General features: G+C 45.7%; 1 protein-coding gene across 2 annotated transcripts in view; it reads left to right on the forward strand.

The window, feature by feature from the left end:
* Positions 1-1,598: 1,598 nt before the first annotated feature.
* The window catches only part of SLC67A1 (solute carrier family 67 member 1), a 60,077-nt gene continuing 38,054 nt past the window's right edge, over positions 1,599-23,621 (forward strand). For both annotated transcript variants that reach the window (XR_014590443.1, XM_083864291.1), the window contains exons 1-4: positions 1,599-1,945; positions 3,254-3,351; positions 5,391-5,536; positions 6,520-6,652. Coding sequence is in view for 1 of the 2 variants with exons in the window: in XM_083864291.1 (XP_083720417.1) it covers positions 1,790-1,945; positions 3,254-3,351; positions 5,391-5,536; positions 6,520-6,652 (533 nt within the window). In the remaining variant the exon portion in view is untranslated. The remainder of the gene's footprint in view (positions 1,946-3,253; positions 3,352-5,390; positions 5,537-6,519; positions 6,653-23,621) is intronic.

Below are 23,621 nucleotides of genomic sequence, written 5' to 3' on the forward strand. Positions count from 1 at the left end.
ATTTTACTCTTCTATTCAATGGTAATTTGTACATTGTGCCTATCCAGCACAAGCCAGAGAGCGATGATGCTGGTACTGTGCTGAAGACATTCAAAGTACAGGCAAATCCATTGTTTAGCTCTGAGATGAACCAAATGTTGAGCACTGATCCTTTGCTAAGTTGGGATACGTGCTGGGTCATCATCCTTCCTTAGTAAAGAGTACAAATTCTGGGGTCCTGTGAGTTGGATCTGCTTGAGTGCCAGTATTGCTGTAGGAAAGTAATTTTTAAAGGTGTTTTTTTCACTCATGGTCTAAGTTCGTGTAGCTGTGCAATCTCCATTTATATGGTACCCAACCCTGGTGAGAGATTTAACCTTTGGACTTCCCCCTCCTTTGCCAGGAGGTAGAGCTTGGCAGCCTTCACCAAATCCCTGAGCTCAGTAGTGACATGTTGAACAAAAAGGTGTGCCCAGAGATCTTACAGGCCACTCTCCCTAGGCTTGGTTGGGATCCTAGAGCTCTGACAACCATTCCAAATTCAAGCCAGCAGACACTTGTGTGTGTCTCTGTGTTGATGTGTCTGTGTCAGCCTTCATGGTGAGTCAAGACTGTTTCTAAGCTGAGGTGTTACTGAATTAGAGAGACTGGATGACATGATCAAGCTGCAGCACAGGAAATTCAGATTGGACAGGAGGAAAAACTTCTTTCTCAGATACCTAGAGAAGAGGCAAATCTCTTTTCTCTGAGATTTTCAAAGCTTGCCTAAAAAAAGCCACAGCTGAACCAATGTGTTCAAGCAGCAGGGTGGATGACATCTCCAGTTCTGTTCCTTCCAAAAGTTCTATAATTCTACAAAGTCATAGCATTGGAATCTATGCCTTCTTTTTCTCTTCAAAATAAAGATAATCCTCAACCAGACTCCCAGGCTTCAACGAGTTAGAAAACAAACAAATAAAGCCCCAAGCAAATAAGCAAGCAGACAAATAAAACCCTAAGTAAACAAGCAAGCAAACAACAAAACCCCCAAAGGCCAAATGAATCTTATTTATTTCATTTCCCAGTTGGCAGTCAGCTACATGATTTGTGTGGAAGTAAAACTTTTTTTTTTTTTTAATGTTTTTGACCTTGTCTGTGTAGTTTGAGTGGAGTCACATGTGAACATTTGCTAGCTCAGAGTTACTATAAATTTGCAGCACTTGGAAAGGAGGGAAGATGGCTCAGGTAAAGGTGATGAGAGGGGCTTTAACTACGTGCAAAGCCTCTGCTTGTTCCAAGATCTGTATAAACCTACTGGAATTGGAAATAGCTGTTCTGCTCTAAGCTTCACTTGCAACCTCCAAAAATAAAAGCAAAGTGCGTTTCATGAAGAATCAAAACAATCATCTCTCCTGAGCCACTAGGGGCAATAAAGGTGAAGGAAGTGAAACAGTTAAAAGAGCTGAAGATCTTATCACGTGCTTTTGTTTGGGACACTGTTCACTTTCACTTTTCTGGGACACTCCAGCTGATCTTGGCTGTGATGGCACTTGGGGCAGTGAGCCCACCTGGGACAAGGCAGAAGAACCAGATCCGTGGTTTGATGCGTGGTTACCTTTGATCCTGCCTAGCAAGTAAGCAAAGGGAAGAGGAGAAGAGAAGGAAAGAAACATTAAACCCGTGGCATGCTGGCTCGGCACCTTTTGCACTGTAAGCTTTGAACTGTGCGCACAGTTTGTGTGCCTTATCTACGCTTCACATTCGCAGCTAGCAAGTGCTGCCTTCGTGTCATTGTCCAGCCCGTCCGGCAACGAGACGCTCTGTGAGCACTATGAGTGCAAAAACCAGCTCTGGAGGTGAGAAAGAGGCCTCAGGAACGAGGAATGAGACCCTGGGAGAGGCCAAAAAGCGCCAAGTGATCCGTGTTGCCTACGTGATTGCAGCCCTTGACCTGACCCTTCTCTTCATGCAGATGGGAGTCCTGCCCGTGAGTATGGGTTCTCTTGCTTCACAGCACATTTCCTTCAATGCTCTGTAGTTTTCCAGGGAAAAGGAAAGGTATTCTTGAAACTGAAAGGAATACTCGGGATTCTTAGCAAACAGGCAGGCTGTGTCTCTGTCCAGGGTACACCCGGGCCATAAAAGCTGCTTTATTACTTGGGCTGCAGTGGCACCTTGAGCCCTTTCCTGGCCTGAGGGCTCTGGGTGAGTCAGAAGAACTGAGTGTGTCTTCTCACATGGAGTATGAGAGTGGCACATCCAGCAGCTATCAGGTAGCAGAGGTTTCAGATCAAAGGTGGGTTTTTCTAAGTGTATAATTAACCAGCTCAGTGGGATTCGTGACTTTTCTGTCTGATTTTATAGAAATGGGAAAACTTTTGGTTGAAAAAGACCCTTAAGGTCATTGAATCCCATCAGGAACCTAACACTGCCAAGTCTACCACCAAACCACATCCCTGAGTGCCATATCTACAGATTTTTAAGATACCTTCAGTGGTGGTGATTTCACCACTTTCCTGGGCAATCTGTTCCAGTGCTTGACAATCAGTGCAGAAATGCCTCACAATACCCAACCTAAACCATCCCTGGCACAACTTGAGGTAATTTCTTCTTATCCTATTGCTAGTTACTTGTGAGGAGAGACTGACCCCACCTGGCTACCAATCCCTTTCAGGCAATTGTAGAGAGAGATAAGGTCTCCCTGCAGCTCCAGGCTAAACAAATACATGACACAGCAAAATTATGAATCAGAAATATCTGCCCATTGGTCCTTCAGGGTGTGCATCTGTGGTTTTTGCAAGCTCAGGCTGTGGGTGTACCATTCAGTAAAGGCAATATTTCCCCATGTTATACTTGCATTGATTCTGACTTGATTAAACAACACCTCCAAGACTTTTCCATAGTCATCTCCCAGAGGGTGACTGGGCTGTTCCAGGTGCAGGAAAGCATTTAAAATTTCCCTTACTCCCTTAGCAGTTGCTGAATATGTTCAGCTGTGTTGAACTGCAAAGGTAAATGGTGATACAAACTTGTCACCTGGTGCAAAACTGATGGTTTTGATCACATCTCCCCATTCTTCAGGGTGTGAGACAGAGACATTTGGTTTTTATTAAGCTGCCAGTGTCTGGCCAAGGAAGATTTCCTCTATAGGGGTGGGGAACTGAAGGAAGTGGTTGTTTGGAGCAATGATTCTCTCCGCACAGATATTAAGATGTTTATTCATAAATACAGAGTGCTTCTTTTCTATTTATTTGTTGGTTTTGGTGTTTCTGATTTGTTTTGGTTTCATTTTTAGTACTTGGCAAAGAGCCTAGGTTTGGATTCAGTGGGGTTTGGCTATCTCCAGACCATCTTTGGTGTCCTCCAGCTTGTGGGAGGTTACATTTTTGGAAGGTAAGTGAGAATGATTCTCATAACCCTTTACATAGCTGAAAAAGGCCAGGCATTTTTACACTTTCATAAAAATAATTTAGTTCTGGTTTGTGGTCCTGTTGAAATGTTTGAGGATTTCATAATGAGCAAGGGAAAAATAAATGCTATTATTAGAAAAACTGCAGCATAGAAGCAGCCTTTATATTAACTTAGCTACATTTTAATGACACAAATTTAAGTGTAACAATATCCTGGGAATGGGCTTAAACCACCAGAGTCCTCAGAGCCCAAGTCCTAACAGCTTAATCCTGCAAATGTTTTATAGTCATATGTAACCTTAGAAATGCCTTGTGACTGGGAGACAAAAAAAAAAAAAAAAAAAAAAAAAAAAAAAAAAAAAAAAAAAAAGAGGGTATTTATTGATGGTAAGTCGAGCTGTTAATTACAATAATTGGAGGTTGTGTCATTTCATCAGCTGAATCTGCATCCATGTTGAATACAAATTTAGACTTTCATGGACCTTTAAGAAATTCTAAGAATCTTTTGAAAATACCTATAAACTCTGCTATCAAAATAAAAAAAGAGTGGAAAAGGCTTGGGCTTTCTGCCTCCTTACCCCAAAGAACAGGCTTTCCTCTTCCTAATGAAATGTAAATAGCCCTAAAAATTTTGAGTGGTTCAAGAATACATACCTAAAGACCAGAGGAAAAAAAGCCTTGAAAGATATGTGTAATTCAGTGACAGAAAACTAAAATGAGACTGAGAAAATCTAACTTCTCTTCTTGATCCTGCTACTAATCAACAAATTAATAAATGTATGGGGAGCTGGTGTGTGCTTCAGTTTACCTGCAGGGAATTTACTTTTGTGGCTGATGTAGACTGGGAGCTCTACAGCATTCTCTGGTACATGGAGTGTGGCACTTTGAAGATCTGATCTCAGCCCTTGGATGCATTTTTCAAATAAATATCAGCAACTTTTGATTCTACATTACTGCTTGGCAGAAAATGCATTTCTAAGAATGGAGGTGGTACAAAGGGCCCACTCTCAATGCTTTTCCTATTAATACACAAACCTGGAGTATTTCTGTCCTGGATCTAGTGCCATCTGAAATCTGTATCTCCTCCATGCACGTCATTAACTAATATCCAGAATAACTGCTGAAGGGAAGGAAAATGGCAAACTAGAATCTGTCTAGGACTGAAGGTGTCCTTTGCCAGATTGAAGCCAAATTTTGCAATGTAGGTTTGAGATAAAAAGGATTTTTCTAGACATAAGACTGCTTTAATGTCAGCATTGGGATAGATTAAATAGAAAATAGGAAGAAAAGGGATGAGAGAGAATGTGTTTCTTAGCTCAGTTTTTTGTGTTCTTGCTTGATGCTCCTAAAGAGACATGAAAAGACAAAGCGCTCTTTACTTTTAAGTAACAAAACAAAAAAATCCCCACACCAACAGTGTAATGATTTGTGGTCTTAAGGCTACAAACAGCAAATGTAAACTGCCCTGGCTTACATGTAAACAGTGAAGTTTTGACCTGTACCTCTCCCTCAACACAAAATCTTTTAATTACTAAAGCCTGGCTCTGTTTGTAGACCAACCCTGGCATTTTTTAGGGGGTTGTTCCTCTTAGTGTAAGAACAACTAATTGCCATGCAAGGTAGTGTTTATCTGCTAACTGTAATACACAGCTTCACTAAAGTGAAGGAAGGAGGAATTGCAATGAGAAATTATCAAAATCCTGCTTTATGGTCATCTTAGCCCCTGTTGCTCAGAACCCTTTCTGTGGTACTCTCAGACTTTGTCCAACTCCAGCTTTTTAAGCTTTTTGGAGTTGAATTACAGCAAAGAGTTGGAGCTGGGTCAAAACCTGATATGAGTGGGGGTTTTGCCTGTTTGTGCTTTGAGGCTTGGGGGGTTTGTGGTTGTTTATTAGTATGTTTAGTTGTGGTGTTGTTTTTTCCTCTTAAATAGGAGCAAAACTGATTTACTATTGAGAAGTCCTGTCTGTCTGTCTGTCTCCTAAATAGAAGGCTGACAACCTTTTGCCATTTCTATACCAGGTTTGCAGACCAGTTTGGTGCCCGAGCAGCCTTAATTCTCTCCTGTGTATCTGGAAGCATCTTCTTCCTGCTTATGACCCTCTCCACCAGCATTCCCATCCTCCTCCTCTCCAGGCTGCCAGGAATGTTCATGCATGGGATGCCAGGTAAGGTCAGTCAGGGATGAGCAGCTTTCCAAAATGTTTTTGCTGCCTGATTTCCCCCCTGCCTCTTCTTGCTTGTTTTAGTGGAAGTCAACAGGTTCAACAGCATGAAGGAAGGCAAGAGGAACATGTAATGATCCTCAGGGATGAACTGGTGGGAACATGAAGCAGCAGTGGAAAGCAGTGCTTATTAGTCTGAGTTCCAGGCTCATCTTCCTGTATAATCTTGAGGAAATTGTTTGGCCTTGGTCATCCAGACATGGGTGCAAGTTACTTGCTGGCAGCAGTGTTATCCCAGACTTTTCAGCTCTCTTCTTGCAACCAGGATATTTTACACCAAAGCTTTTCCCTTTCTCCTGGTAAAATGAGCATCCTGGTAAAAAGTAAACATTATTACACAAATACCTTCCATTACCCACCAAGCTGTTCTGTTTTGGCTGATGTTTCCTATATTTTTCATGTAAAAGACATAAACTCCAGCTACTAGAAGTCCATGTAACTCATGCAAGAGGAGTCAAGTTGATAATGCTTCCTGTCACTTGTGAAGTGGTTTATTTGAGTGGTTTGGATGGTCCTGTCTCTCATGACTGGTGGGCTGTTGTGTTCAAAACTGATGGACTGTGGGGCTCCCAGAGGAGAGTGACAGTGCTTATTTGGAGGCTCTCTTCCATGCAAAGTATGAGAATTAAAAGCTGGGGAAATTGCCTCTAACCAGAAACCAGACCAGAAAAGTTTTAACTGGAAAAAAAAAACCAACAAAAAAACAACAACAAGAAAAAAAAACACCCTCAAAAAAACCCTTAAAAACACACCAAAAAAACTAAACAAACAAAAAAAACCCAAAACAAAACCAAACAAAAATAAATAAATAAAACCCAAAACCAAAAGGCTCTAAATGGCTAGCAATAAAACCATGGGAGCTGCTGGCATGTCTGCTCAAACCCTGTGGCAAGGTTCTTCTAAGGGATATTTTTTCCCCCCTGCAGGTGCTCAGAAGGTTATTACAGATGTGACTACTTCTTCTCAACGCGCTGGTGCTTTGGGGAAACTGGGCTTTTGCTTTGGAGTGGGCATCATTTTTGGCTCTGTCCTGGGAGGTGTTTTGTCCACCAAATTCGGGTAAGTGGCCCACTTGTTTGGTTTTGATTTGTTGCAATCATTGAGGGAGCTGCTGAGGAATATTTTGCTGCCCTACAGCTTTTGATGCTATCTTACTCCTGGTGGCAGCAGAGGACCGTACCAGAACTCAACATTTTGCTTTCCACGCTGTTGCAAAGAATACTGCCACTGTTTTCAAGGAGATCTTGTTGCAAATCTCACCTTCTGCCTACTAAAATTTAAAAACAAGCTGGATTGAGAAGTGGGTTCTGTCTTTCTCCTGATTGTCTCGTTTTTGGAGCTGAGTGTGCTGAAAAGCAGCTTTTAAGAGATGATATTGTGCAACTAAGAAACGGAAATCAGGGGCACTGTGAAACTGGTGGAGAAAATGGTGTCTTTGGGGGATGCTCAGACTTGATTTAGGGCAAGACTATGGGAAAGGGGAAGGCAAGCTTGGGACAGTGGGGGAGGAGAGTGAGGAGGTCTAACCCTGTCACAGCAAGATGAAGCACACACCTGACAATTCCATGTTGACTTTGCACAGCCTGGCACATCATAGCAGGTTGCCACCTTCTCTGACATTCTGCAGTAGGGAAGAAATGCTCTAAGGTATGGTGTGTCAGAGAATTTTGCAGGCAGTGAAGTGCATATGGCTGTAATCTCCTTGGAGGATTCCCCAGCATTGCTCTGGTTGGGGAAAAAAAATTCCCTTGAGAACTTTCAGGCTTGTGTTTTGCTCTACTTCTCTTTATTATGGATACTTGCTACTGCAGACTCAGGTTAAAATAACTCTACAGTGTAGGATAGAGGGCAAAAATCACTCTCATCATTATCTTAGTGCCATAAGCTCTGTGGACTGTGTATGGTCATACATCTCCTGGGTGTTTTGCATGGGGCTCAGTGGATTATGATGTGGGGTGTCATGTGTTGCTCTCTGAACCTGTTGTGCATCCACATGCATTCAGGTGCTCCAGTGGTTGAATTTTGTGTGAAATCCTTTCATAGATTGAGTAGAACACTTTAACCTTATAACCTTAGGGAGCAGCCCTAAAACCTGTTGGCTGCTGTACCTTGGCAGTGTTGGCCAAGTGACACAAAACTCACCAGGACTCATTTTGTAGCTATTACTTGGTTACATAAAATTGGAAACATACAGAATAGTAACTCATCAGTATTTAAAAGTGTTTATAGATATTGCTGGTTAAGTGCTGGTTTTATTTTTAATCAAATACAGTGATTGTAGACCTTTATGTCTTAACTGAAATTAAAGGTTACCTCAGTTCTTAGCTTTGGTTATATGCCCCTGTGTAAACATCAACACAGAAGCAGCACTGTTATCTAGCAAAAAAAATATGGGGTTTCACTTTCCAGCGTGTGCATCAGTCACAGGTGTACAGAAAACCTCCCAGCAGTGGGAGGAATCTCCTGTTTCATTTAATTACTCAGGGACATTGACTTGAAGGCAGCCTAGCTTTTGGACGTTAGGGCTTGGCTTCCAGGCTCCTTGCTCACTTTGAAAACTTCCGGACCTTAAACTTTGTCTTCAGCACGGGGCAGAGTAAAGTGAACCTTGTCCATAATTATGGGAAAGTAAAGCAGCTGCAGGGGAAAAAGGACCCAGCTCTCGGCTTTCCCATGCAAGGGGCTGTTTCCCTTGTCTCTCCCATGCAAGGGGCTGTTTCCCTTGTCTTTCCCATGCAAGGGGCTGTTTCCCTTGTCTTTCCCATGCAAGGGGCTGTTTCCCTTGTCTTTCCCATGCAAGGGGCTGTTTCCCTTGTCTTTCCCATGCAAGGGGCTGTTTCCCTTGTCTTTCCCATGCAAGGGGCTGTTTCCCTTGTCTTTCCCATGCAAGGGGCTGTTTCCCTTGTCTCTCCCATGCAAGGGGCTGTTTCCCTTGTCTCTCCCATGCAAGGGGCTGTTTCCCTTGTCTCTCCCATGCAAGGGGCTGTTTCTCTTGTCTTTCCCATGCAAGGGGCTGTTTCCCTTGTCTTTCCCATGCAAGGGGCTGTTTCCCTTGTCTTTCCCATGCAAGGGGCTGTTTCCCTTGTCTTTCCCATGCAAGGGGCTGTTTCTCTTGTTTTCCCGTGCAAGGGGCTGTTTCCCTTGCCTCCTGCGGAGGGCAGCTGCAGCCCGCTGTTCCTGCCCGCTGCTGCAGCCCCAGGGCAGGGCTGGGCAGAGCAGCCTGTCTGCCCTCCTCCGTGAGCACCTGTGCATCCCTCTGGAAGGACGATAGGAATTTGTTATCAAGGGACGAGCTCTACCGTGCTGGCAGCGCCCTCCTGAGCACCCTGATGTCTGATACGATTTGATAAACAGCAGCTTCAGGCTGAGAAAAGCTGCTCCGGGTGCTCAGTAGCAGCGTTTGCTACAGCCAAACCCCGCGGTGCTTAGCTCCTCTGCCGGATTGCAGTGCGAAGATCAGAGGAACAATGCACCGGGCTTTGGTGTTCTGGCTGATGTGGGTGGAGAGCAGGAATTCAGCTGACAGCAGCTCTGTGCCATGGAGAGCATCTCCATCCCCTGTGGCTGTGTCTGCCGCGCCGACCTGCCGGGAAAGGAGTGGGAATTGCGTTATGGACATGCCCCAGGCTCCCTGGCCTTGCTGCTGCATCCCACAACCTGCCTGCTAATCCTCCCTCCCTGATCTTTGTACAGAAGGCTCCAGCTGTACTTGGAGCTGCGTAATCACTTCCATTTTTTAATTTTTTTTTTCCCTTCAGAAGAATGACCCAATCACCTTCCATTGAAAAGAAGCATTTCTGCTGTGTCATGGAACAGCAAAACTGGAGATTTTTGTCCACTCTGTTCTTTGCTTTCCTTCACCACAAAGCTGGCCAGCATTCCCCATGTGTTGTTGACAGCATTATTCATATGTTAGCAGTGCTTTGTATACAAGACAGGGAGTAGAAATCAGTCTCAGTTCCTCAGCTGATGTCATTTTGGTGTTATTCTTCTGTATGGTATTTTCCATTGATTTGACCTAAAGAACTGGTCTGTAATTGTTTTCATTGTTAGAATAATATTTGTCAACACTTATTTATTAAGGGAGCCCTGGGGAAGTTGAATGTCTTGTTCTGATTTGCATAGGATTTTTTGGATGTTAGATCCTGACCTATACTGTTAAGCTGTTACCACCAGCTCCAGCCCTTCCTCTTCTCTTTAAAGTACTACATTTTTCTCCCATGTTTTCCAAAACTTTGCTTGTCAGGCAAATTTCACTATCTGAGGATGAAGTATAAGCCAATTTATTAACACGAGCAGTCAGAATCTTAACTATTTGAAAAGTGTTTTAATTTTTTGTATGCTTTTTTTCTTTTTTCTTAATTGATGTTTTCTGGTAATTGATCAGTTGGGTGAGGATTGTGGATAAAAAACACCTAGCTTGAAAATAACTCCTGTAGTTCAGCTGAGGGCTGCACATGTTCTTGGAGAGTGCAAACTCCCTAACAGTTCATCCACAAAAGGTGACTAAGAATGGAGTTCTGTTTGCACTCTGTAGAGGTTCTCCCTCCCTGTTCACTTTCTGCAAAACTGTTGTGGGACCACTTGCTGCAGGTGAGTGCACCCCTAAAGAGAGCTATTTGGCATTTGCAACAGACTTCTGTGGCAGCCCTGTGGGTGAAAGGTGAAAGCAGGCAGCTGGATTAGTTTTCATAAGTGGAAAGATGAGTCTAGGTAGTTAATTGCAGAGATTTCATCCTTTCTTCTGGGACTATGATTAATTACATTTGGCTGTTTTATTCCTTCCTTCAAACAAGGCTGTAGAGAATCTCTGCTGCATGACCCAAGAATTGTTTGCTTTCTATGGACACGGAGGCGTTTCTTCATTTTACTGACTTGGCTGTAAGCTTAAATCTTCTGGAGCAATTATTCTTTTGATTACAGCAGGTTTTGGGGATAGTTTGTTGTGTTTTATTTTTTTTCCCCTGGCTTTGCTATTATCCTTCTTCCTCACAGGGAAAAGAAGGAGCTTGTTTGCCTGGAGTAGGGAATTGCATTTTTACTTTTTTTTAACCCCATTTGAACAAAGTCCTCTGGCAGGGAATTTCTCATGGCTTCATGGCAGAGTGGAAAAACTGTGGGTGTTGAAAGAACTGAAGGTTGGGAGCTGGGAAGGCGGGTGGGAGCATGGCAAAGGGTGAAAGGGTTGTGCTCCATTTCAGGACAAAGCAGGGCATTCTGCTCCTGGGAGCTGCTCCTGCTCCCTTCCAGCAAAAACTATGATGTTTCTCTGCCTGGGATGATGCTGATCAGCCAAGCATCGAGGACTGGTGACGCTTGTAGAGGCATTGCTTTGTCCTTTGTGTCAAGGCACTTGGGAGAAAGGGAGGTGGAGTCTGCTTGCCAGCAAGCAAGTCATCTGTGATCTGCAACATGGTCTGTCACTGCTGGCTGAGCTCTGTGGTGCCCTGGGAGGAATGGGGACAGAAGAGGAAATGGGCTGTTTGTCAAGGAGCTGATGGACTGGGGAAGGTGCAGACACCCTCAGCTGTGGCCTTCTCTGAAAAAATAAAACAGAATCTAAAGGTTTTTTCTTATCACTTACTCTGCATGGTGGCTATCTTAATTTGGAAGCCACGGCCCCAAAGTTTATCTGTAAATTCTGTGATAGAGGATCATGGATATTATCCTTCAACAACTTGTTGGTTCAGAAGTCAGGTCTAGGGCACTTCTGTCCTTTATTCCCAGCACCAGAGTTTTCTAGTTCTGGTTACTTGTTTAACCTATTCTTGAACCTAAGAAATGTCTCAGTGCACTTTGGGTGGAGTTCATCTAATCTTGGACATCTACAGGGGAGACAACTACACCTAAATTTTCTCTTCAGACTCTATGGTTGACAGAGAGGCACAGGTGGTTCTACAGCATCCTTCACCTCCTCATGAAGCAGTCCTGAAACATCTCATGGAACAGTCTGCTTCCCAAGCTTTTTGAGCTTGATCCCCATGTCCTAGAACACATTTCTGGGCATCAGCACACTGTACCTGTGGTCAGGGTCCTGGAGTTTGATGCTGGGTTGTGAACTTACCAGAAGTCACGAGGATGCAGGTCCTGAGTAGTTTTCTGTCTGTGCTGCATTCATACAACAAGACAGGTCTACACTAAGCTCTTCCCCAGATCTTCCTTCCTGCCAACTTCTAACCTGCTCCTACATCTAGGCCACCAGTTTTCAGGTTTGGCTCCCCTGGTTTTCTGCTGTGTACCCAGTGGAAGATGGCACCATCACTGCAAAGCTGCCCTTGTTCCCCTTTAGCCCATCATCAGCCAGCCTGGTTCTTCCCTACAACCCCTGTCTGAGCTCCAGTGGAGCCAGGTGTGATGATGGGGCCAAGAGCTCCTCCGTGGTCCTTCACCCATAGGTGGGGCCCTTTCCCAAGGGAGGAAGAGTTGGGTTTAGCTCAGGAGCCAGCAGCTCGTGGGAGGGAGAGCCCGTGCCTTGTGGTATGGGGTATGGCTTAGGAGGGCTGGGCTTGGGTTGAGCTAATGGGGGGCCATGTGGCAGCCCCTTCCTCAGCCTTATCAGCTGTGCTCTCCATTTGCCTTCAAAACCCTCATTCTTAGCCTTCTGCAGGGATTTCAGTGGGAGGGCTGTGAGTGTGGCTGTGCCAGCTCAGAGGGGATGGCCACCTGCCCCTTTTCCCCACAGCACCCTCCTGCTTCCTGGGCATCTCTACCTTTAGGAGTTAGCTGCTTCATTTTCTCAAAGTAACCATGGTGAAAATGCATTTTAGAAAAGAAAAAGTATCCAGAGCTTCCTCGTGTGACTGGCTTGTGCTGCTTTCACAGAGCTGAGGTTTGGGGGCTGCTGGAAACCACCTTGCAGCAGAGCCATGGGAAGAAGGACTCCTGACAGGATTTGCCTGGTGTCCCTCCATGGGCTGACAGCAGTTACACAAACAAACAGGCAGACAGAAAATAAAAGGCACAGGGGGAAGGATATCTCCAGGGGAGTTAAGGAAATTTCCCCGCTGCCTTTTCCAGCTTTCATCATGCCTGTGCACTGGGGGAGGCTGCCCTGCCTCACCACCCCATGCCTGGAGTCAGAAAGTGAGGGGGCGGCGGGTGAGCGAAACCCCGGTCTGTGTTCACGGTCACCAGATTGCAATCAAAAGCGTGTGTGTTTGTGGAGTCAGCTCTGCTAGACAATTATGGATGTTTGAACACTGCTCCCCTCTCCTGATTCTTTGGAAGCCCTGGGTTCCTGTGCAGCGTGGGGCCCCGCCTGGTTTGTCGTTAACTGTGCTCCTGCAAGGCTGTGCAGAGGTGATGGCCAATTTTTCTTGTTAAGCTTGGCTTAACAGCCCTGAGAAATAAGTAAAAAAAAAAAATGGGGGAAAAACCCCCACAATGGAACCAAAACTGGAATTTTATAAAAAGGCACAAGGTATTTTGGGTCTGGCCTTGCTAGCAGAGGTCAGTTGGAGGGCTGAACATGACCCTCACAGCCCAGGTTGCACAATGGGGCAGTGTCTGCTCATGACTCACTAGAGCTTCATCTGCTCTTCCCACTCCTGGAATATTTCACGACTGGGCAGCAAATCCAGCAGTATCACTGGGGATTGAAATCCAGGAAAATACTGTTTTCTTTGTTAACAGAAAATAGAAAGTACAGAATAGCCTGTGGTTAAGTCCCTGAATTGGGATTTGGGACTTGGCTCTGCTGTGATTTTCCCGTGATACGAGTAAGTTATCCCATCCCTCTGCACTGCTGTTTCTCATGCATAATACAGGGCAATGAGATAGTGTTTCCTTCCCTCATCCAATACATTTACAATATTGCTATTTAGATCATACAGCCTTTGGGATGCAGACTTTCTCTATCATGAGGTATGCTCATGCAAATATCTGCTACCTTGAGGGAATGCATCCTGCTTTTCCTGGATGTATTCTCTTTTTCATCCCCTGGTGCCCTGGGCAGGCAGAGTCCAATTACCATCCCATTCCCCTTTTTTTTTTTTTTTTTTTTTTTCTTTTTTTCTTAGTTGTTTGTAGAGAGTCAGTGCCAGGTTGGGTTTTTTTGGTCATGGAAGAATCCCAGAGGCTGTGGGCTAAAGTGCAGGGCTGAGCCCAGCAAGACCCAATAGAGAGACCTCCAGGGCAACCTGAGGTGGCTCTACCTTCCTCCCTTTGTGTTTGTACATATTCAAATGGGCAGCTCACTCCTTAACTTCTCCTAATCCTTTTCATTCAAAGGGTCATGCTTATGTTTCATTCTGATCTGCTTCAGTGAACAAACCCAGCTTTGTGGTGAGGCCGGGGCAGGAAGGATGTGGTGCTCTGTGTGGGAAGGACTATCAGACAAGGGAGGGAGGGAAGGTCAGGATGAACGGAAATGTGCAGATGTGGCATGTGAAGGGTGGACCAGGAGGAGTTAAAGAGATGAGGAGTGAAGCTCTGCAGGAGACAGACTTAGTGATTTTAGTTACAATACTTACTGTATTATGTCACCTGGGCCAGTAAGATTAGGGCAGCAAGAGGCTTGGGCTGCAAGGAAGGAGTGTTCCCAAAATAGACCTTCATTTGCCACAGGGGGAGAAAGGCCAGCACAACCACTGCTGCTGCTTTCCTGGTTTCCTCCTGCCTGAAATGTGACTGCTGTAAAGGAGGGTGGAAAAGCAGCCCTTCTCTAAGGCTTTGGTCTTGGCTTTTAAGCCATTCCCAGTGCTTTTCTTGGCCATTGCTGCTGGATTGGTGAGACGAGCAGGAGGCTGCTGTGTGGCTGGAGAGATGCAACACACCATTGTCACAAGCTGCCAGTTCACTTGTGGGCCAGGCTGAAAGCCAGACTGCTTGAATGGGGTGTTTAGAATTAAATGAAACAGGTGTGGCCTTCTCATGAACTACAGCAGCTTCTGTGGCCCAACCCAGGGTTTTTGTTTCCTCACAGTCTCCTTATGAAATCCTGTTCACAGCCACACCACTAGAGCCAAAGGTATGTGAGGCATTTGGGCAGTGGACACAGCCAGAAGGCAAAGGAGTTTCTGAATGGCCATCTCCAGGCTACCCCTGCCACTTGCTGGGGCTTGTCTCTTTCACCTGACAAACCATGGCATAGTGCAGCCAAGCAAGAAGGCATTTCCAGCATCAGAAACTCCTTGGTGCTCCTCAGAGTCTGGTCAGTGAGCAGCTGGAGTGCATGGAGGCACTGCATGGAGCTCTGCCTGGGGATGCATGAAGAGATGGCCAAGGATTTATGGGTCAGGATCAAAGGGAGGACAGGACAAGTGACATTATAGTCTGGCAAATGACATCCTCTATTCAGAGAGGAGTGGCCCCATCTTCACAAGTTCTGGTCCTGGGAGGGACAACATAACTGGGCATAAGCAATGCAGGAGGAGAGAGAACTTCCTGCTCCAAGTCATACAGGAGGCAATGAGGAGAGGTGTTATGCTGGACCTTGTTCCCAGCTAGAAGAAAAGGCTGATGGAGAAGGTGAAGCTCAGGGACAGCCTTGGCTGCAGTGACCATGGAATGGTGGAGTTTGAGAACCTTGGTGCAGCAGGGAGGGTGCAGAGCAAGCTTCCTGCCCTGGACTTCAGGAGAACAGACTTTGGCCACTTCAGGGATCTGCTTGGTAAAATATGAGATAAAGCCCTGGAGTGAAGAGAGGTCTGAGCAAGCTGGTTGGTATTCAATGATCATCTCCTCCAAGCTTAGGAGAGATGTATCCCAACAAAGTTGTCAGGCAAAAATACATGGATGAACAAGCAGCTCCTGGAGAAACTCAGAGGATGTCTGCGGGAAACCTTCTGAGGGTGGAAGCAGGGACAGTTAACCTGGGGGGAATACAGAAAGGTCATCCAAATAGCCAGAGATCAGGTTAGGAAAACAAAAGCCCTGACAGAATTAAATCTGACTGATTGTTGAAATCCTAGAAACTTAGATTTTAAGATTTTAGTATATGGTGATATATGTGAAGCAATATGGAGGATTTGGGGCATAGGCTGGGTTCTTTTTCTTTCACCTCCTTCTTCATGGGTTTGGGTGGTTTTTTGTGATTGGATGAAAAGGTCCACATTGCAGACCTCAGGTGGTCGGTTATTGGGTTAAAAGTATAAATGCTATAGGTGTCATCTCATTATTGGATAGTTAGCCCTTAAAAGACTGTGGAAAGAGTTAGAGACAAATCCACTTTCTATCTTGTCAGCTAGGGCTCACAACTCATGAAACTGTACTTTAGATAAGAATTAATATACATCTGAGTCAGGACATGAGAAAACTGCATCTCCTGTGCATTAATCCTGGCTCTAACAAGAAGAAAGGAAGATAAAAACCTCACAACTGATGACATCAAGGGCAACAAGAAAAGCTTCTACAGGCATGTGGTTGTTAACAGGATGATGGTGGAAAATGTGGATCCACTCCAGAAGGAACTAGGAGACCTGGTTGTATGGGATATGGAGAAGGCTGAGGTATCAATGATGTTTTTTCTTCAGTCTTCACTGGCTAGTGCCCCAGCCACACTGCCCAAGTCAGAGCCAAGAAGGCAAAAGCAGGAACTGGGAGAAAGAACCTTCTGCTCTAGAAGAGGAAGCTCAACATGAGCTGGCAATGTGCACTTGCAGCCCAAAAGGACAACTGTGTCCTGGGCTCCATCAAAAGCAGCATGGCAAGCAGGTTGAGTGAGGGGATTCTGCCTCTCTGCTCCACTCTCAGGACCACCTGGAATGCTGCATCCAGCTCTGGAGGCCCAAGCATAAGAAGAATGTTGACCTGTTGGAGGAATCAAGAGGAGGGCCACAAGGGCTGTAGCACCTCTCCTAAGAGGACAGCCGAGAGAGTTGGTGGTTTTCAGCCTAGAGAAGAGAAGACTCTGGGGAGACCTTAAAGCACTTTCCAGTACATAAAGGGTGTGGTTGTTGACACAGCCACAAAACTCAGAGTGCTTCAGTAAAATATCAGAAGGCTTCAAGCATCAGCACCTCATTATCTAGAAGTCTTTCATACCTTTTCTCTTTTGCAATCCCACAGGCAGCTCCACACAGCTCTGGCTCTTTCTCTGAAGTCTTCTCTCTTCTGGCTCACTAGCACGGCCACCTAGCCCTGTCTGTCCCTCATATGGCATCTCACCCTTTCTGTCCCTTGCACGACCTCCTGTCCCTTCCTCCTCACAGCACGGCCAGCAGACTCCAGATAACTCACTCTTTATCACACCCATAGCTGTGAGGCCAAGGCTGTTCCAGCTCTTGGATAATTAACATAGCTATAATATATCAAGGGAAAGATTGCCTTCAGCACTATCTCTGTCTCCCCACAAAAGGGGGTCTCTGGAGGGAGACTTTTTACAAGGGCATATAGTGACAGGATAAGAGGTAATGGCCTTAAACTCAAAGATTAGATTAGATATTAGAAATAAATTATTTACTGTGAGAATGGTGAGACCCTGGCACAGGTGTTGTGGGTGCTCCCTCCCTGGAGGTCTTCAAGGTCTGGCTGGATGGAGCTCTGAGCAACCTGATCTAGTAGGATGTGCCCCTGCCCACAGCAAGGGTTTGGAAAAAGGTGATCTTAAGGCCTCTTCCAGCCCAAATCATGCTGTGATTCTATCAAATGTTCTCTGTAGCATTCAGATTACAAGCTACTGACTGCCTGGGCTGAGCCCTGTGCTGTGGAAATTACCATAAGCATTGATGGCAAACAGAGATGCTCATCCAAGAGGAGGGAAATGCTCGTGGTGGGATCTGGGAGGCCAGACACTGTGGTAAAGGTCCTTTAGTGCACAGGGCTTAGCACTGTGTGTTGAGCCAGCAGTGTGTCTGTGCCATAGCACACACTGAAACACTCCCAGTTTGCCCAGTCAGCATTTGCAGGTGACAGGACAACATCTTATGGGGTTGTATCCCACTTGGGGGGATATGCAGCAGCAGATTTGGAAAGGTAGCATGCCTTGTTATTGACTATTGCTCGGGAGATGGCTTGGATGGCCTGAGAGAGACAAAAGCCTTATATGCTCATTCAAACAATTTTCTTTGCTTTATCATCATGCAAGGGGTTCGACTCTCTTTGCTTTGCTTTATAATCATGTAAGGGCTCTCCAGCTGCCCTCTTATGCAGAAGCAGTTGCCAGCCTTCCCAGAAATGACTGATTTTCTTCTTCTCCCACGTGGGGATGTTAAAAATGGATTTTTCGGCAGATTGGAATTTAGAACTTTTGGAAGTCTGATCCATTTAAGTAGTTCAAGATCTGAAAACTGTGGGAGTTTTTGAGAATCGGAGTTTTCCTCATTTAGCTGCTATTACAGCAACTGTTGCTTCAATTTTAATTTATTTTTCTTTGAGGAGAGGGGATTGCATATCCAATCCATTGTGGTCTTTATACAGTGTTAACTTTCTCAGTCTCACTAAATGTTCCTTTATTCCATTATATTATCAGCTAAAACTTTTGGTCTAACTACATCTTTACAAAACTTAACTGTGAATCCCTTTGAAATCCGCACCATTTTTATTTTTATGGGATTTGGTTCAATTCTCTTTTACCCCAGGGTATGTGATCTGAGACATATTGAAGTCATTGTTAAGTGTTTCCTTTGAGTTTGGTTTTAAATCAAGCTTCGGGTAAAGAAATTTGTAGAGGAAGGAAGGAAAGCCCCAGAAACCAAAAAGATTCCTGCAGGATATTTCTTTAAAAGACCCTGAATAATTAGAAATCCCCTTGGAAAAGCCATCTGGGGAGCATCTGAGCAATGCTTACAGGAGGCCAGAGTCTTAAAAGCTGTTCTGAGACTTTTAAAAAAGGGGAGATGAAAGACAGTAATGGTTATTAAAGCTAAGGATGTTCATGTGTCACATGTTTAAACTTACTTCCTACAGAAGCTTGGAGAGGCTCTTTTCTGATATAAAGCTGTATAACAGATTCTGTCTTGTGTGTGATGGGGTTTTTCCCCCTCCCCTTTCCAACTATCCAGACACAGTTGGATGTGAGACAGATGATAGATTAATTCTTTTGCCTAATGTTTTCCAGTGCAGTCCTGGTGGTTTCCCAGTCTTTCAGGAATTGCTTTTCATGATAGAAAGAGGCCTTCTTCTGAATGGACCTACCAATGTTTAGAAAAGACATTTTTACAGCGTTTGTTGGATGACTCCTTTTTGGGTAAACAGAGGAGCCTGTGGTTGGTGACACCAGGCTCACACCTCACACTACACCCACGTGTGTTCTCATTGCATGTGATTACACGGTCTGGGATGTGTAATTGCCTGATTGTAATCTCTACACTCTACCAAAAGTTGCATCATTTTGATCTTGCCTGGATGCTGTGTGGCAAGCACTTTGCAGACAGAGGCTCTTGGCCCTTGAAGGATTATATAATTTTTCCCTGTACTTTTGTATAAAGTCAGTTTAGTATTTTTTTAATTTTTATTTATTTCTTCGAGATGAAGGTTCAGCTGTGGCATAGCAGAATTTGCAATAGCTACAGGAGTACATCCAAGGTGCAAAACTGCTCTGAATAGCAGTGGAGCTGAACTGTTTCAATGTTTTTCAGAACACAAACTCTTCCTTGAATATTGCAGCATCCAGTGTGAGCAAATCCCATTTGTCCTTTTCCAGCTATGCTGGTGAGAGGCTGGGTGCCCACTGGGAAAGCAATCCAGAGCCCTGGGCATTAGTCACTTACCTTAGCCTAACAGGACCCAAGGTCAGATGATGGAAAAAGGAGCGACAAATACCTACCAAGAATAATCCAGCTGGGAGATAAGGCCTCACCTCTCTACAGAGGATGTGCAGGGAGCTCAGTGGTGGCACCCAGTGAGGGGGAAAGCACAGGAATGCAAATGGCACGCTGTGACAGGGCAGTGAAGCTATCTGATGGCACACTCAGGCACTCTTTTACTGGGAACTGAGATCTATTTCTGGATTTTGGAAGTGAGCCATCCAAAAGTAAATGTTTAGTCAGCCTTGCAAGCTGTCTGAAATGCGTGACGTGCCTGGGACAGGGTGATTTTATGGGGATCAGGCTGACCTTTCTTTGTCAAATATGATTCTGCTATAAAGAAAATCTACAGTCAAAAGAGTTGAAAGGTGTGGGAGAAGTTTAGTTGTCTGCTCTTGAGAACTGAGCTGCAGGGGAGAAAAGGGAGTCTGCTTCTTCTGCAAGCACTCATAAAGTGAATGGTAGGGGGACTTTCCCTGACATGGAGGCTGTACCCTTCAAAACAAGCTATAAACCTGGGGATTTGGGATTTGCTGTCAATATTTGTCTCACAGGCATGAGTGGAGCCACTTGGCTTTGACTTAGGGCAGGTTTCTTGCTTTGACCAGGAGCCTGTGCCTGTGAGGGCAGGGAGAAGGGAGTGCAGAGACAAGCTGGGCTTGGTCACAGTGCTGAGGATGCTGTGCCTGCTGGAGCAAATCGGGATGCCAGGGAACAAGAGATGCCAGCTCTTGAATGGAGCAGAGTGGGCCCACAGCAGGGTGCTGGGTGGTGTGGAGTGAGAGGAACAGAGGGCACCAGCAGCTGAGCACAATGACTTGGTCAAATCAGGCAGAAAAGCAGAAAGCCAAATCTCCAGACTTTGGCTTTAGGAAACCTGTAGCTCAGACTCTGGGTTGGGTTTGGGGTTGGGTTTTACTTCATTTGGGAGAGGAGAGAGTTACAAACTGTGGATCTGGGTTCAGGTTACTGTTCTGCTCCCCTGGGCTATTCCAGGTGTTCAAATATGAACTTTTGGCCCAGACCCATCTCTAATTAGGCTTATTCTTTAAAAGTATTTTTCTTCCTTGGCTCCAGTGCTCTTGGCTTGTCTCCACTAGCCTTCTTTGCTGTGCTAGAGCACGGTTTGCTGGGTATATTAATTGAACTGTTTACACACCTGGTTTCCTGCAAGAATAGACACCTAGCTCCTTCTTTTGAAAAGACAAGCCCAGAGGCTGTAAACAGGAATTGTGCTATGTCTGGAAAAGCTGAACTGCTGCTTATCTGCACTCCCTGGGGCTGTGGGAGCAGCAGCAGCAGCTGCTGCAGACATGGGTCAGTTGAGTACGGAAACCAGCCTGTACACTCTTCCCACCAGTCCTGTCCTGCCGCCCTGATCAGGTCCTCCAACAGCTGAGGAGTCACCTTCTTTGCAGGGTTATTCCCTTTTATTGTGGCAGTGACAGGAGAGGCCCCACCTGGCATTTGGGTCAGCTCAGATGCATATTTTGTCTTGTGTGTGAAAGCTGGGGTGTCATCCTGCAGTTATGTCCTGTGCAGGATGGATGAGGGGACACTTCCTCTCTTTTTATGGCTTTACTTTCCAAGGTTAATTCCTGTTGAAGCTCCCCAAAAGCAGCGGTGTGTTCATTACCCATTTTGCTCTTCTAGTCATGGCCAAAGAACATCTTTCATAAAACATTTTGTGGCTCAAAGAATGACTGTGGAAAACAAGGTTGGTAAGGCTTGTGGTGTGGAGCAGATAGAATTGTCTCTCATGGTCTCTTTGGGTTTAATAAACGTGCCATTGCACAATTTTGCTTTCAAAGTATAAGAGGATTACCTTAAAATACACTGATTTTTGTGGTCGTGTTCTCCACCCCTGCTTTGCAGCTTTGCAGCTGCTGTTTTAATGAGTGGCATTGAGTTTTGCTTTGCTGCTTCATCTCTTTGCTGAACATGACTTGCACTTCCTCTGGAAGGTACCAGCTCACCAGGGTGTAAGGCAATGAGCTGGGAAGGTTGGTGTGCTGTGCTGCTGGTGTGGCACAGCCCATGGAGTGTCCTGTTGATGAGCTGGGCCTTGGAATCTTGGAAACTTTCTGCACTACTCAAGGTTTCCAAATCTGCTGAAGGTCTCTGGAGGAGTCCCCCCAAGGCAGGCCCTGGGGATGGGGCATGCAGATCAATGGGCTGGGAATGGGGAACAGGAAATCAGATGCACCTTAGGGCAAAATTTGATATCCAAATTCCAGTCCAGCTAGGAATGGAAAGTGCTGCTGTTCCCAAAGCACTGGGCTGGACTGGTATTACTCCAACAACCTCCAAAGCGGACACAAAGTCATCCACTGGGGAATTCCAGGAGGCATGATAGTAGCTTTTTGCTGCTTGTGCTGTGGCAGAACACCAGCAACTCTGCCCAGGAGTAGCACAGCTCCTAATCACCCAGCCAGCAGTGACTCTGTCGTTGAACTTTATGTTGGCGTTGATCCCTGCTTGGCTGCTGAGTGCTGGTTACATGCCATGAGCGTTACAAGCTGTACGGGCTGGGAAATGTCAGCCCTGGAAAAGGGGCCTGAAAGGATGAAGGTGACAGGTACTTTTGTCCAGGCTTGCGTCAAAACCCCTCGCAGAGGAAGAGAAGGCTTATGCTATCGCCCTGCTTACCTTCCCTCCTGCACAATCGGGCCCCTCTGCCAAAAACAGGGATCAGGGCTTTTGCCAGTGGCTACCTGCAGCCAGTGTGCAGCGGCACAGTCGCTCAGGCTGCGCTCCCTGCTCCTGCTAATGGTATCAAATCAAGCAGGAAATTATTTTTGGAGCAGCGGAGCATGTTGAAACCCAGCAGAAGGCAGCTGTTTGCGTAACCAGAGTTGTGGGAGAGCTGCCTCCCCTGTTGCCAAGCACTCGACTTCCTATAGTGGTGAGAAACGGCTTCCCCGCTGCCGGCAGCGGGAGCGAATCCCCTCGGGCTTGGGAGGCTGGGCTTGGTCCAGCATCCATCCTTCCTGTAGCGCCTTCTTCGCCGCTCTCAAAGTCCCCAGACGCTTTTTGGGGCGGGGGGGATGGTGTCTGAACTATCTGATTCTTACTCCTTAGATCACTGTTCAGCCCTCTCCTTAAAAACAAGCTGCCCCCAAAACAAAGGGTGCTCTCCAGAATTTCAAATGTGTTTGTTATCTCTCAGCAGAGGTCCATGTATGGCAAACAGCCCGTGCTGGAAGTGAAACAATAGCTCTGCTTCAGTCTGATCATCTGCACCATGTGTTTACACCCTGGCTGCGTTTCCAGCACCAGTTTGGTGCCCTGGCGGCACACACAGTGCCTCCACAAGGATGTGCCCTGGCACGCAGCTCCTCTGGCTGCACTTCAGCACCTCCTTTTCAGTGTAGCTCTTTCAGCAGCTCCCAAGTGTCTAACGGGGTTTAAAATCTCTTTTTTTTTTTTTTTTTTTTTTTTTTTTTTTTTTTTTGGGGGGGGGGTGGTGGTGGGAGGGGTTGGGGACATGGTCTTGGCATGCTGCTTCTTTTTCACTCTCTAGCAATACCATTTCTGCCTTTTCTTTCTGCTCCATCACTGCAAGCACTGCCCTCACCTCCACCTGTATGTTGATGTTTCTCTTACCCAAACAAGTCTCTCACTCTGGGCCCTCCCTGCCTCTTATCCCTCATACCAGAGCAGAAATAAATCCTTCAGCGCTTTAGTGAAATGCTGTGCCCCATAAAATGGCATTGCTAATGTGAGTTGTAGGATTGCGTTAGCCAGAAAGAATGAGATAAAGCCGTGGCTGAAGAGATGGGGCCTAAATTCCTGCCCCCAAAATGTGATGCTACTGTACAGAAGGGAAGGACTAAGTCAGTGCAGAGAGGTTTCAAAAGCCACCATGTGGGTATAAAGTCTTTTTTGTTTGTGGAATTATTATGTCATCCCTCGGTCATGCAAATGTCGCCCCAGAAGAAAGACTTTTTCACATTGCTGCCCTGTTCTTGAGAAGTCCCTCCCTGATTATTCATGCCTGCTGACTCCTTCAGCCATGTGCCCCTTTCCTAAGGGCTCTAGGGCGGAAAGAAATTCCCTGACGCAGTGAAAGGCAGGAAAAAATCCAGTGTACCCAAAATGACTCAGTGTGAAATATTTATGGCTTCTCAATAGGGTGGTTAAAATCTCATGCAGGCCAGTTATGGTCAGAAAAGATGTCTGTCCTGTGTGAGACTGAAGCTTGTAACAGTGACATGAATGTGTGTGTCAGCAAGGAGAGCCCAGGGCTGGGGTGACGGGCAGGGTGATTTCCATACTCTGTCAAAATCTTGGTGTGAAGCAAGATAATTAAAGATAATTTTTAAAGCCAACATTATTTCACT

Source organism: Zosterops lateralis (genome assembly GCF_965231275.1).
Source record: "Zosterops lateralis genome assembly, chromosome: 6".
In the NCBI taxonomy this organism is placed as follows: domain Eukaryota; kingdom Metazoa; phylum Chordata; class Aves; order Passeriformes; family Zosteropidae; genus Zosterops; species Zosterops lateralis.